Source organism: Lipotes vexillifer, unplaced genomic scaffold (assembly GCF_000442215.2).
Source record: "Lipotes vexillifer unplaced genomic scaffold, Lipotes_vexillifer_v1.1 scaffold771, whole genome shotgun sequence".
In the NCBI taxonomy this organism is placed as follows: Eukaryota; Metazoa; Chordata; class Mammalia; order Artiodactyla; family Lipotidae; genus Lipotes; species Lipotes vexillifer.
The window spans coordinates 1,003,760-1,016,956 of NW_006774099.1; the positions used below are offsets into that span (position 1 = coordinate 1,003,760).

At 47.4% G+C, this 13,197-nt stretch overlaps 1 protein-coding gene across 1 annotated transcript in view; it reads right to left on the minus strand.

Moving 5' to 3' along the window:
* ME3 (malic enzyme 3) overlaps positions 1-7,413 on the minus strand; it is a 197,959-nt gene extending 190,546 nt beyond the window's left edge. The window contains exon 1 of the mRNA XM_007448838.1: positions 7,220-7,413. Within this exon, the coding sequence (XP_007448900.1) occupies positions 7,220-7,402 (183 nt within the window). The 5' untranslated portion in view covers positions 7,403-7,413. The remainder of the gene's footprint in view (positions 1-7,219) is intronic.
* Between the last annotated feature and the right edge of the window lie 5,784 nt (positions 7,414-13,197).

The window sequence follows — 13,197 nt, forward strand, 5'->3', positions numbered from 1 at the left end:
CGGGAGTGCTGCAGCACGGGGGAATCAGAGAAGTTCAGAGCAGGGATGGGGGCTACCAAGACTCAAAGTGGAGGGTGGGAGTTCTAGGAAGTTGGAGATGCTGACAGAAGCTGGGGTTTCCTATCTCTGGCCCACAGCCTGGACACCCCCCACCCTTTGTTTCTTTCTGCGAGCCTCAAGAATGTCTCCAGCCATCTCTGCTTTCAAGGTACCATCTGTGTCTCCAGAACAGGGTCTCCTTTTCCCCAGGCTTGGCTGGTAAAACTGGAAATAACAAAGGGTGAACATCTGTGTTGTGCATCCCCAGTCTCCACAGTAAGTGGGCCTCTGGGCACACAAAGGTCTGATGCGAGATTTATCCACATTCCAGATACAAGTGATCTTGGGCATATAAACCCCATAGAGGGGGATACCGGGGAAGGAAAAGCACCAGAGGAAAAGAAGGGGGGCTTTGGTGAAGGAGGAGGGGGAAGGGAAGGGATGAGAGGAAGAAGCCTCAGTAGATGTCTCTCTGAATGATTCACTCATCCAATGACTGTTTACTGAGTACAAAACTATGGACCAGGTACTGTTCTAAGTACCTTGGATACATCAGTGAACAAATAAAACAAAAATCCCTGCCTAAATGAAGCTTATAGTGGGGAAATGCACATTAATAACCAAGAGGTATGGTAAGTAGGAAAATGAAACAGTATGTAAGAAGTATCTAATACTATGTTGCAGAAGTAGGCCATGTTAAGTAGACCAAGAAGGTTGAAAGGGCTGTTTACAACTTCCCATGGGTGGTCTGATAGGTCTCACTGAGAAAGTGAGAAGCCTTGAAGCTGGTGAAAGAGTTAACCACATGGTTATGCAGGGGCTGTGTGCTCTACAAGAGGGAATAGCCAGTGCAAAGACTCCAGGTAGGAGCATGCTTGGAGTGTTTGAGGCCAGCATGTATGGGCAGCACGTGAGGCTGAGGAGTAGCAAAAGATGAGGTCAGGGAGGGTCAAATCATGCAGGGCATGGTAAGAACTCTGACTCTGCAGGGTTTCGAGCGGAAGAGTGACGTGATCAAATTTCGTTTTAAAAGGCTCACACTGGCTGTTGTGGGAAGAACAAACAAGAGGAACACAAGGAGCCCAGCTAGGGGGACACTGCAGTCATCCAGCAGAGAAATAGTGGTGCCTTAGGTCAGGGTGGGACCCGTGGTGAGAGCAGAGGGTGGATTCCAGATCTACTCTGAGGACAGAGCAACAGAACTCTCCGGTGAACTGGACATGGGGTCTGAAAGAAAGAGAGTGGTTAAGGATGTGTGCAGGGTGTTAGCCTCTCAAGGTGTGGTCAACAGACACAGAGAAGCAGATTGAAAGAAACAGGACTGCAGGCTGGAGAGCCACTGGAAGGCTCCTGCCTAATCTAGACACAAGACGATGAAGGAGTGAACAAGGCTGGTGGTAGAGGGGATGTAGAGAAACTGATGGATTTTAAAGGTTGGGATAAAATTGACAGCAAATCAAATTAAAATTTCAGATAAGCATTTTGTAGCAGTTTCCCCAATAGCCATTCTTTCTTTCCTTAGTGGTACAGAATTTTTAAGTGGATATATGGGTGCCCGGCTAAAGATTACATTTCCGAGATTCTCTTGCAGCTAGGTATGGTGTATGACCAAGCTCTGGACAATTGGATGTGAATGGAAGTGATATTTGCAACATCCAAATTGTGTATTTTCCCATCTGACTGGCTTCCGTATGGAATTATGGCAGAGCCTAGAAGCAACCATCTTGGACCACGAAATGTGAGATGCACACTGAGGATGGCAGAGCAACAAAATCAAGCCACATACCAACCTGCGATTGCCTACCCAGACTTGTTTATGTGAAAAATACACTTCTGGGCTTCCCTGGTGGCGCAGTGGTCGAGAGTCCGCCTGCCGATGCAGGGGACACGGGTTCGTGCCCCGGTCCGGGAAGATCCCACATGCCGCGGAGCGGCTGGGCCCGTGAGCCGTGGCCGCTAAGCCTGCGCGTCCGGAGCCTGTGCTCCGCAACAGGAGAGGCCACAACGGTGAGAGGCCCGCGTACCGCAAAAAAAAAAAAAAAAAAAACGCTTCTATCTTGTTTAAGCCTCTGAGTCTGGGGTTTACCTTGTTAAAGTTGCCTAACCTTTAGCCTAACTAATACAAGTTCTTTTAGCTGTTCCAAGCACAAAGCCGTAACACCAAGTGTTATCAATCCCATGAAGCCAGGACAGTATTTGACAGGGAAGGATTATTTTTTTTTTCTTTCTTTGCGGTACACGGGCCTCTCACTGCTGTGGCCTCTCCCATTGCGGAGCACAGGCTCCGGAAGCGCAAGCTCAGCAGCCACAGCTCACGGGCCCAGCCGCTCCGCGGCATGTGGGATCTTCCCGGACTGGGGCACGAACCCGCGTCCCCGGCATCGGCAGGCGGACTCCCAACCACTGCGCCACCAGGGAAGCCCCAACAGGGAAGGATTTAATTCCAACCTGCCTCTGCTTGTTTGTTCTTAAAATATCTGAACAGTATTTGAGCTTCGATGCCCTGAGTCACTGTACAAGAGGCTTAGATCTAGAGCAAACTGCTGCTTATGGAAATAATGTTCACTTAATAATGCATTGCTTCTTTATCAATCAAGGAGACCCAACTCAACATCACATCTGAAGCAGAGGTCTCAGGAAGACACATTATGCTATCGGCCTTTGGGACACAAAACAGCATCTGCAACAGACTTCTAATTCGGTGTACAACCCAGCCATCACCTTCTGATTGATCAGTAAGCCAAGTGTGTGATGACAGACTCCCCCCAGCCCAAAGGAGGCAAGATCAAGTTCTAAACTGGCACCGAACAAAAACATACTTTAGTCAAAGGCAAATCCCAGCTGTGTGGGAGTCTAATAAATTACCACCGCATATAGAAGGATTGAGCTAAAACCTGCGTGGCCTCAGATGTGCAGCCAGCACTGTAGTGCAGGCCCCCAGGCCTTTACACGTTCACTAATGTACATGCATCTAGTCCACATGGGAAGGCGGTCACCACACCTTGCAGTTTAAGAAGGCCCCGCTGCATGAAATGCACTGGTCCATAATCACAGCGACTGGACCAAGCACGCTTCATTCATTCTTTCCCTGACCATCAAGCTGATGGTCTTTCCCAATCATCAAGCTGATGATTAAGGTCAAGTAGGTATATTTCCTCCCAATAGGCTATTTGTAGACATTCCCCTAGACAACAGGAGCATGAGGCTAACTGTAAAGCAGTGACATTAAGATTCATAAAATTGAGAGGAAAGGGGTTAGGACTTGATTGAGATCATTCAAAGAGCAAATATTTATTGAGCATCTCAAGTCAGGTGTAGAGAATATTGTGTGACAAGACAGTCTCTGTCCTCAAGGTGCTCAGGATCTAGTGTGGAAGACGGATCAACCAGCCATGACAACAGGGTGCTCAGTGCCAAAAGGAAAGAAACACGGAGTGAGAAGACAAATGGGACGGGACTCAAGTCTAGTTTGGGGAGTGGGAATAGAACATCCCTTCCCAAAAGAGGCCAGATATAAGCTGGGGCCAGCAACGTTTTGGTGGCTCACTTACTACATGAATAGGATGGGGATGATTCGTCCTATGAAGATACCCTGTAAAATGGGGTTGATAATTGCCTGTTTAATGTAAGTAAAATATGTCTGATGTCTTGTAATATGTAATCAGATTTACTCTGTTGCCACAATCTACATGGATAACAGAAGAGGTCAAATTTTAGAAGAAAGGCACAATATTAGTTTTGTTTGTTTTTTTTTTAAAAGGGAAGTTGAAATTCATGTATTGCTGAATTTGCATCAATCAGAAAATCTAGACTCCTGTAGGGAACTTGGAATCATCCAGTTCCAGTTCTGTCATCGTTCTGAATGTGCCTGAATCAGTCAAAGCAGATGTGAATGAGAACTGTCATTGTGATTCAGCGGACTGAAAATCTGGAGGTGGGCGTCCTCTGCCTACTTCTGCAACAAATGACAATCTCTGTGGCATCACTTGACTTTCTCAGCCTGTCTCTACATCTGAAAATGAGATGCTGGATGAGAACAATGGTTTTCAAAAGCTTTTTTTTTTAAATGACAATCCACAGTAAAAACTGGCATTTCGTATGGTGACTTGGTATAATACTTATCTTTATTAAGTTTAATACATTTACTATTGTTTCATTCTATTCTAACCCATTTCTTTAACATAAAAATGCTGGTTAGACCCAAGCTAATTTCACGTCCAACAATTCCAGACTAGGTCATATCTAAGGGAGCTTCCAACCCTGATTCTGGAATTTGTCAACACGATCATCTAATACTTAGTGCCGTACAGTTTTCAAAACGATTTCACCCCTGTGATCCTCATAGCAGTGGTGTGACATGGGCAGAGAGGCTAATGAGATTCAGCACAGATCGCACGGCGAGATTATGGCAGAGCAGGGACCAGACCCTGACTGCACAACAGCAGTGATGCTTGGCCTGTTCAGCAGCTCTTCTCTCAGAGAATTCCATCTCCTGACGACCCTCTGCCCTCAAGCTTCAACTTAAATGCCTCTCCTGATCTGTCAAAAGCGGGAAGCAAACCCAGAGAACGTGTTCGAAGAATGTAATGTTAGCTTTCATGTTCATGCCCTTGTTACACCCTTCAGGAACTACCCAGTGCCTGCCACAAATGCATGAAACTCAGTCCCTGCCCTGGAGGAGCTCGGAGTCTAGCAGAAAAAAATCCACCCACAGACCCACCCACTAAGTACTGGTCCCTTTCAAAGCTGCCCTTCTCTTGTTTTCTCAGTGATAACCTCAGTTGTTCTGTTTAACTCAGCAAGTCTCCCCATCTGGCTGATGGAAAGTGCCAAGCGCCAAGCCTTCCCTGGAAACTCTCTGAGTGCTGGAGGTCAGCAGGACAGCAAGAGGGTGGCACCTCACTGGGAAGAGAGGGGCGGCTCCTAGGCAGTGATGCTCCCTCCATTGTCTCCCCTCCCTCCCCAAGGGCGAATGCGGGAGGCCAACAGCCTCTCTCAGCATCACTCCAGATACCCTCCTCACCCCAGACCAGCATCAGCTGACTTCAGGGATACATAAAAAAATCTTTAACATCATGAAAAGTTCAGGCCCCTAGATTTATGGATAATGTCCCATTTATATTATTTAGGAGGAAAAAAATTACATCAAGAACAAGGGCAAGGGGCAAGAGTGCTTTTAGGGAACCATAAACTTAGGGCTAAAAAAAAAAAGAGACATTCAAGTCCTTCCTTTATTTTTTTTTAACTATTCATAAAGCATTAAGTGCTAACTGTAATATGCCAGTATTTCTAAAGCAATGATTGTTCAAACAATCACAGTCAGTAGTGGGAATTTATTATTTTGCTTTCCAGCATCTATCCCTCCTCCCTCTGATGACAATACACAGATTTACTGGGGGGCAGGGTGGGGAGCCATATCCCCTTTATTCTAAGCCAGTTGGTATGGGTGCCCCTAACCTAAACTCTCTCTTTAAATCCAGGGGTGAGCCCTGACTTACTTAAATTATGGTGACCGGTTTGGGGATGGAAGGGAATCCAATCAGAGTCCATGAGACAGAAAGACTCTTTTTCTGAGGCTCCAGAGAAAGTGTCCTTTCTCTTCCACAGGAGCTACCAGAGGAAAATGTCTTTCTATCCCTGGATGGTGTGGTATGAAAAAAGGAGATGGGGGACTGTGGCAGAATCCAGGTGAAAGACTCTACTGGATGGAGTCTGAGGATGCAGCTGACCTTGCAAAAGCAGAGCAGAGACCCAGAGAGAACCTGCATCCTTAGGGATGCCATCTGGACTGCTGGGTCAAACCCTTCTTTCCTCTAGATATTTATTTTAGCTAAAGAAATCTCTTATTTGCTAAGCCAGTTTGAGCTGAGTTTTCTAACACTTGCTACCAAAGTAAATTTAAATTCATAAAACACCTTACCTATCCCAAAGTAGTAATATACAAAGGATTTAGGGTTTCTCTGGGGGGAAGCAGGGATTGTAGTGTGATAGATGGAGGTTGAGAGAAAATTTTCTTTCTTAGCTTCTATTAATTCTGCAGGAAATAATCACAATACTTAGCATCTATATAATTGTTCCTATTTCTCAAAAACACCTTTTCCACAAGTACTCCCTCACTTGAATTTCACAATCCTGATTCAAAGAAATTATTCAAACTTTTATTTTGTAGTAATTATTTATTTACCAAGCACTTTATATAGTTTAAAATTTGATTTCAAGTTCAGTAATTCATTTGATTGTCACAATAACAGAATGTGGTAGGAATGGTGCGTCTGTCATAATATCCACTTTAAGCAGGAGAAACTTGAACCTCAGAGAAATTAAATGAGATGCCCAAGTTAACTCAAGGAGGTGTTGGGAGACAGGCCTCAAATCCAGGTCTCTTGGTTTTAACACCAATGATACTAAACTCTACTCCCAGAAACAAGTGTGTGCGCTCCTAAACACTGGGTTAGCAGTGGGTGCTCCTAAACACTGGGTTAGCAGTGGGCTGAACTTGACCCAAGCACCAGAGATCCAGACCCAGATTCCAGTGGCAGAGCTAGAACTAACTAGCTGGTGACCTTGGGCAAGTTCCCTTTGTCTTGTTTTCTCATTTGTAAAAGGCGAGGTTTGAATTAGGATCTGTGATGCCCTTTCAAGGTCTAAACGTTCCATAATTCGAGACTTTCTTGCCCTCGCTCAAATTAAAAATCTTTTCCTCAGAATAATTATAACCGTAGCTGACATTTGTTCTCACTGGATGTCAGGTACTGTGTTAAGAACGCTACCTCCATTTCCTCCTTAAATCTCACAACACTCCCGAGACAACTGCCTCCCTTTTACAGACGGGTAAACTTGGACGGTCAGAGGTTAAATGAACTGCCCAAGATCAACAGAATCAGCAAGCATCAAGGGGAGATCTGACCTCAAGTCAGACTGGCCATGAGGACCTTAACCCAGTCTATATTTGTTCTTACGAAAGAAATTAGGCTTCCTGCATTACTGATTACCTCTTTCCACGCAGAAGAGGTATGGTAAAAAAGCCAAACCGAGTTACACCAAACCTCCCCAAGGCAAAAGTGTAAAGCCGCTGGACGGGCCTCTGGAAGGATCCTCCCCGGGCCCAGGGGGCGGGGCGCCCATCCCTCGGGCCCGCAGAATAGTAGCTTGGGGCCGTCCTACCCTTCCGGACCTTTACCTTGTTGAGGTGCGGGTTCCTGGTGACATCGTATCCGCGCTTCTTCAGGGGCACCGGGCGCGCCGGGCCGGCCTTGGAGTGGCAGCCTCGGGCGGGCGCGGTGGGCTCCCAGTGCCGGGCAGCGCTGCAGGTCCGGCCGGCTAGGAGAGCCAGCCGCGCGCCCGTGCCCAGCGCGGCGCCCATGGCCCTTGCGCAGACCTGGCACGGGGAGACACCAAGGTCAGGGGCGCCTTCCGGCCAGCCAGGATCCACGCGCGCCGCGGGGCACCGAGCCAGTGCCAGGGACGCGCGCTCCGGGAGAGGGCAGGGGTCCCGCCGGGTTTAAGGCGCCAGCCCCCCGCCCCTCCCGCGCGGCCACCTGCGCGGCTCTCCCTGCTCGTTTGTGGCGCACAGGCCTCGCCAAGCCCCTGGCAAAGCGAAAGCAAGCTCAGGAAGCCGATCCGGTGCGGGCCACGGCCCGCGCCACCCACGCCCCCATTCGCGAAGAGGAGAAGAGGCGACTGCGCGCCGAGGGGTCCCCGAACCTCCATCCCCGCTCGGTGGCTCGTCTAGTTCCCCTGCTTGCCCAGCCCACCTGTGCTGCGCCCGAAGCTGATGTCTACGCGGCCGGGCTGCGGGGCAGGCGGGGCGAGACGCTGCGGGGCCGTTATACCTCTCCTGCCAATGGCTGGACCGCGCCGGCGGCCGCGAGAGCGCGAGGCTGGTGCGTTCTGGAAAGAGCGGTCCAGAAATCTTTGTTCGCAGTGCGGGGCCTCCCCTGAGGGCGCGCGAGAAGCGCCTCACAGCCGTGTGCACGTGCCTCCCCGGTGACAAAACGAAGCGTAGGATACTCCCTGAGCCTGTCTGTCTTGACAAGCCATACGCACAGAGGGGGGCTTAGCATTTAGGGATCAACGGACCCTCTTACAGTCCCACCATTTGGAGAAGGCCCTGGCTTCTGTATAACGAGTAGAAACCCTCAGGCACCCAGCGCTGTGTTGCGTTGCGTTGTGCTGCCGAGTACAACAGCCATTAGCCACACGTGGCTCCATACCTTTAAACAAATTACTGTGAATGGAATAGTATTTAAACTCTAGTTCCTCAGTCACACTAGCCACATATCACGTGCTCAAGAGCCACTTGCACATAGTAGCTTTGGGACTGGATAGCCCAAGTATGGAACATTTCCATCTTTGCAGAAAGTTCTATCAGACATCGCTGATATAGGGTCCCCAGTTACTAAGCAGGCTCCTGGGGACCCCACGGAGCCTGCCATGAAGACCAGGCAAGAACCTTGGAGTCCATCTAGCCCTGAATTTAATTTTACCCTTTTTCCACACAGTAGCCAGGAAATTCCTTTTAACACGAACATTTCATTGTGTGTGGAATAAGATCCAGACTCTTTCTGGTGCCCACAGGTTATCCTGTAGCCTGGCTGCTGCCAACTTCTTCAGGCTCATCCCACTCCAGTCTCCCTCTCACTGAGCTCTGGCCACACTTGCTCCTTCCTGTGTTTCCACCCCACCCAATTCCCTCTCACCTCAGGGCCTTTGCACCTGCTATCGCCTCTGTTTGGAATGCTCATGCTCTCAAGTCTCCACCAAGTTGTCAACTTGAAGGCCTCTCCTCCACTCCATCCAATGTCAGCCTCCACTAGGGACTAAGTAGTGAAGGATTTTTCCATTCTTAAAACTTAACACAGCCAGTAGTTAGCTCGTTTTTCTAATTGTTTATTGTCTGTCTTCCCCTAGAATGTAAGCTTCATGAGGAAAGGCTCTTTGCCTATAGCCCTGTATCCTCGCTTCTAGCTCGGTGCCTGGTACATAGTTGCACAATAAATAGTAGTTGGGTGAAGGAATGGAAGTGACAGCCACTTTCATAAGGATTGTGAACCCTCAGGCTGCTGGACAAATGACATGGTCCTCTACTCATTCCCCTTCAAACCTCCCGTGCAAGCAGCCCTCAGAATGTGCACTCTGGCTTTGTCCTAAGTACAAAGCAGGTATTGTGGCACTCGGGGCTGCCCCTGCCTGGATTCAGGAGTCTCTCCTCTCCCTCAGAAACGATCATCTCCTCCTTCACTCTCTCCCCTTTCCAGTCCAATCTCCAATACGCAGCTCAATTATCTATACAAAACATTACTTTCCAAAACAGAATTGAAATTACCTGGTGGGGGGATGGGATGGGGACCAAGATACAGATTTCCAGGCCCCTGCCACAAAGATTCCAGTTCAGTAGGGTTTAAATGCCTGAAGTCGGGTTTACTCTTGGACTGTACACTTATATAAACACATAAATGATCGTTTTTTTTTTCTTAAACCAGTTTGAGTCAGATTTTTGGTTGCTTACAGCCAAGAGTATTAACTGATACTTTTCCTCTCAACACTGTTTTTATATCTGCCAAACTTCCCACCAGTCGACAAACATCTTGAGGGTAGACTGTGTGTGTATGTGTGTGTGTGTGTGTGTGTGTGTGTGTGCGCGCGCGCGCGCGCGCGAGCACGCCTGTGTGTATGTATGTGTGTGCTTCCATCTTTGGTACCTGACACATAACAAATCGTCCAGAACTTTTGAATCGTCTGCCTTTCCTCGATACAATGACCGTTGTCTCACCTGGAGCACATTTAATAGGTAACCTCAGTCATTCGAAACTTAACTAGAAACCAGGATGTAATCAAAGGTTCCCAAATAAGCCAATATAATTTTTATACAATCTATTCACTAGAGCGCGTACAGCTTACGTCTAAGATTCTCTCACCTGTGGCCTATATCCTCTTAACCCAGATGTAAATCTAACAATATTGTTTTTCTTTCGCATGTGTTTGATCTTTGGCCAAGTTAAGGAAAGGTGCTAAAGGCAGGTTCACCAGGTGGGGCAGCAGAAAGCAGTGACAAGAGGAGAGGGCTGCTCTGTTCTACAGACCCAGGTTCTTTCTCCAGAGTGTTGGTCTCCTCTCCACGAAGCACGAATGCCACCACAGCAGCATCCCAGCCAGTGGAAAGGGAAAAGAGGAGGTGGACGGCACTCCTTTAGGGAAATGATGCGGAAATGGCACACATTACACCTACTCACGTTCTGCTGGTGAAACCTGTCACACAGTCACAGCAGCTACAAGGAAGCCTGGAAATACTTTCTCTAGCAGGAAAGGCATATATACCCTCTGCTAAAGCTCAGTAGGGGAGTCTACTACTAAAAGGAGGAAGGGGAGAATGATTCCTGGGGACTAGTAACTACCAGTCTGGATATAATACTCATTTTATATGAAAGTGCTTGGCGTGGAGTGGATGCTCAGAAACTGTTAACTATTATTATTGGCATGTGTGGTTTCCATCTCTGGTTTCCTGGCACATTCCTCGCTTTTAGACCTCAACACAGGATTACAGAGGCCAGGTTCAGAGCCACGGAACTATTTGAGAACTTCAGCTCCATGCTACTCTGACTGCCTTAGCAAGCCAGCCCTGTGGTCTGGTCCAGCGCTAGATAGACCTGATGAGTCTCCATAATTTGTCTTGGTCTCTCTGCCTTCACATCCCATTCACTGACTTCTGCTATGGTTGTAATGCTGCTTCCTGGGGTGGCAGGAAAGGAATCCCATTCCCATCCTCCCTGGTCAGAGTTCCCATATCCCCCTTGCATTTAGTACAAATTTGGTACATTGGCAAAAGGGCAGGAAAGCAGCTTCAAATTAGGGTGTTAGTTCGTTTGAAACAAGGCCACTGATCTCTTGTAAGGAGATTTTAATGAGCCTCCCTATGCGTTTTTAAAAATGCAGGTGCATTAAAATAATTCTTTTCCAGCTAATCCCGTTGCCTCACAAATGTATAATATTCTGCGCAACGTGTCATGAATGTGGTGAACTCTTTAATACACATCGCTGCTAGGAATATTTGGAGACACTTCAACTCTGTTGTTTACACAGAAAGCGGATGGTAAGGAACATTTACTTCCCCCCCCGCCCCCGGCCCTCATACTCGCCACTCGGGTCTTTGCTCAAGCAGTTTCTTCTGCTCCCAACACCTGCCAGGGGAAGCCCTGCCCTTCAGCTTCACTCAAACACCACATCCTCCGGCAAGTCTTCTCAGATTCCTCAACCTGCAGCGGCTCGCCTCTCTCCCACGTGCTCCCCAAACTTTATCTGTATACGTCTCCTCTTGCACTTTTATAGTCCGTCTCACTGGGAAGTGATTTATTTATGTGCCCTTTTTCTCTGAGCCTCACAGGAGGCTCACAGAAGTAAAAGCAACAGCTTTTCATTCAGATAGTCCTGAGTTCACCAGTGACCAGCTTGTGTGACCTTGTGCATTTTATGTGACCTCTTTAAACCATATCATTTTCCTGGATTAAAAACTGGTATTCTAATATTATTTCCCACGTTGGTTTCTGGTGGAGCAATGTAGTCATCCGTTTTTCTTAAAGCTCATTGTAATGCACTTATCACATGCCAGGCACAGTTCTAGGAGTTTATAAACATTAACTCACTTAATAGTTAATAGTTAATAATATGAGTAATACTCTCTTTGTGTTTCTATGAAATACTGAGCTGGTTAGTAAGCTATCTACCTCGGCTCCGGATCTACCTTTCTGCACGCTGGTTTGTGGCTGGAGTTGGTGCTCTGCAAACCAGTTCTTTGGGAGCAGCGGTTTTTCTATTAATTCCTGTCAATAGGCGGCAGTAGGGGAGACTGAGGCTGGAGAGGGGAGATGTCCTCCTTTCTGTGTGCTTGCCATTATTTCCTTTCAGTATCCCCTCCAGCCACAACCTTTCACCCACCATCAACCATTGGTCCCAGCCTCTTCCACGCTCTAGAACCAGCCTCACCAGGCTGCTGAAAACTCAGCAGTGGGTCACTTCTTCCATGTGTCCAGCTTCTGATGGTCCCAGCCTCTTCCCTTTTCTCCAGCCTTAGAAATGGGAGCTGCTTCCTACGGTTACTCTCTGTGGTTGCCCTTCCCTCTCATTCAGCCCTCTAACACCTGTGAAACCAGTTCTTTCTATTAAATTCTTTCTGTTGAGCTACACCTACTACAGTTTTCTTGACTGATACAATTATTATCTCCATTTTACAGATAAGGACATAAGACCTGGAGAGGTCAAATAACTCACTGAAGTGGGCCAGGATTTAAACCCAGATTCCAGAGGCCATGGTGGTGACCGGGACACGAACGGCTTACGTTTGAGAAATGCTTAGCCTGGCCTGGTGTGGGCAAACACTAAAGGGACAGTGATAATCTGACCTCCAATCATCATCCTCATCGTTACTCTCACCGTTGCATCCTACATGACAACTAGCACAAGGGTGGGTACAATAAATACCCATGGAACTGAATTTGATACACCTGAATAGGGAAGGACAACGTGGCATAGAGGGACCACAGAGCCTCTGCATCTGATCCCTCTGACTCCCTCCTTTGGAGCTGTTTCCAGGGTAACTGATTCTCCTTCTCTTCTTACCCCTCTCTCCACCTCCCTGCCACCCTCCCCCTGTCCCTTAAGTGGGAATAAACAGTCCTCTGACATTCTGAAAAAGTCACAAGGAGAAACGAAAGAGTAATTTTGTCGGGTAGCAGAAGAAAACATGTTTCTTATTTTTCTATTGCATTGCATTCTATTTCTCTATTCCTCTGTTGCAGTGCCATAATTTTGTGATAGCTAATTTTAACAAGAGAAGAATATCTTTGAACTAACCACATTTCTAATAGAGGTGGCTGCCAGATCCAGTTACGGCTGCATACTGTTATCACAAAACACTTTGAAATCATTATTTATAAACTCATTCAGCCTTCTGTTCAAGCAATTGTTGTACCAAACATAATTGCTTCCAGATAGAAGGATGTAACATACTGCTTTTTTTTTCTCATCAGACTCCTTGCCCGATTCTCATCTAGTTTTGCACTAATCCTAAACAGGCTCCCTTCCCTTCCTGGCCTGACCTACAGGCCAGTCTTTATTTTCATGGCTGGTTTAGGCACAAACAATTTATAATCCATTTCATACATG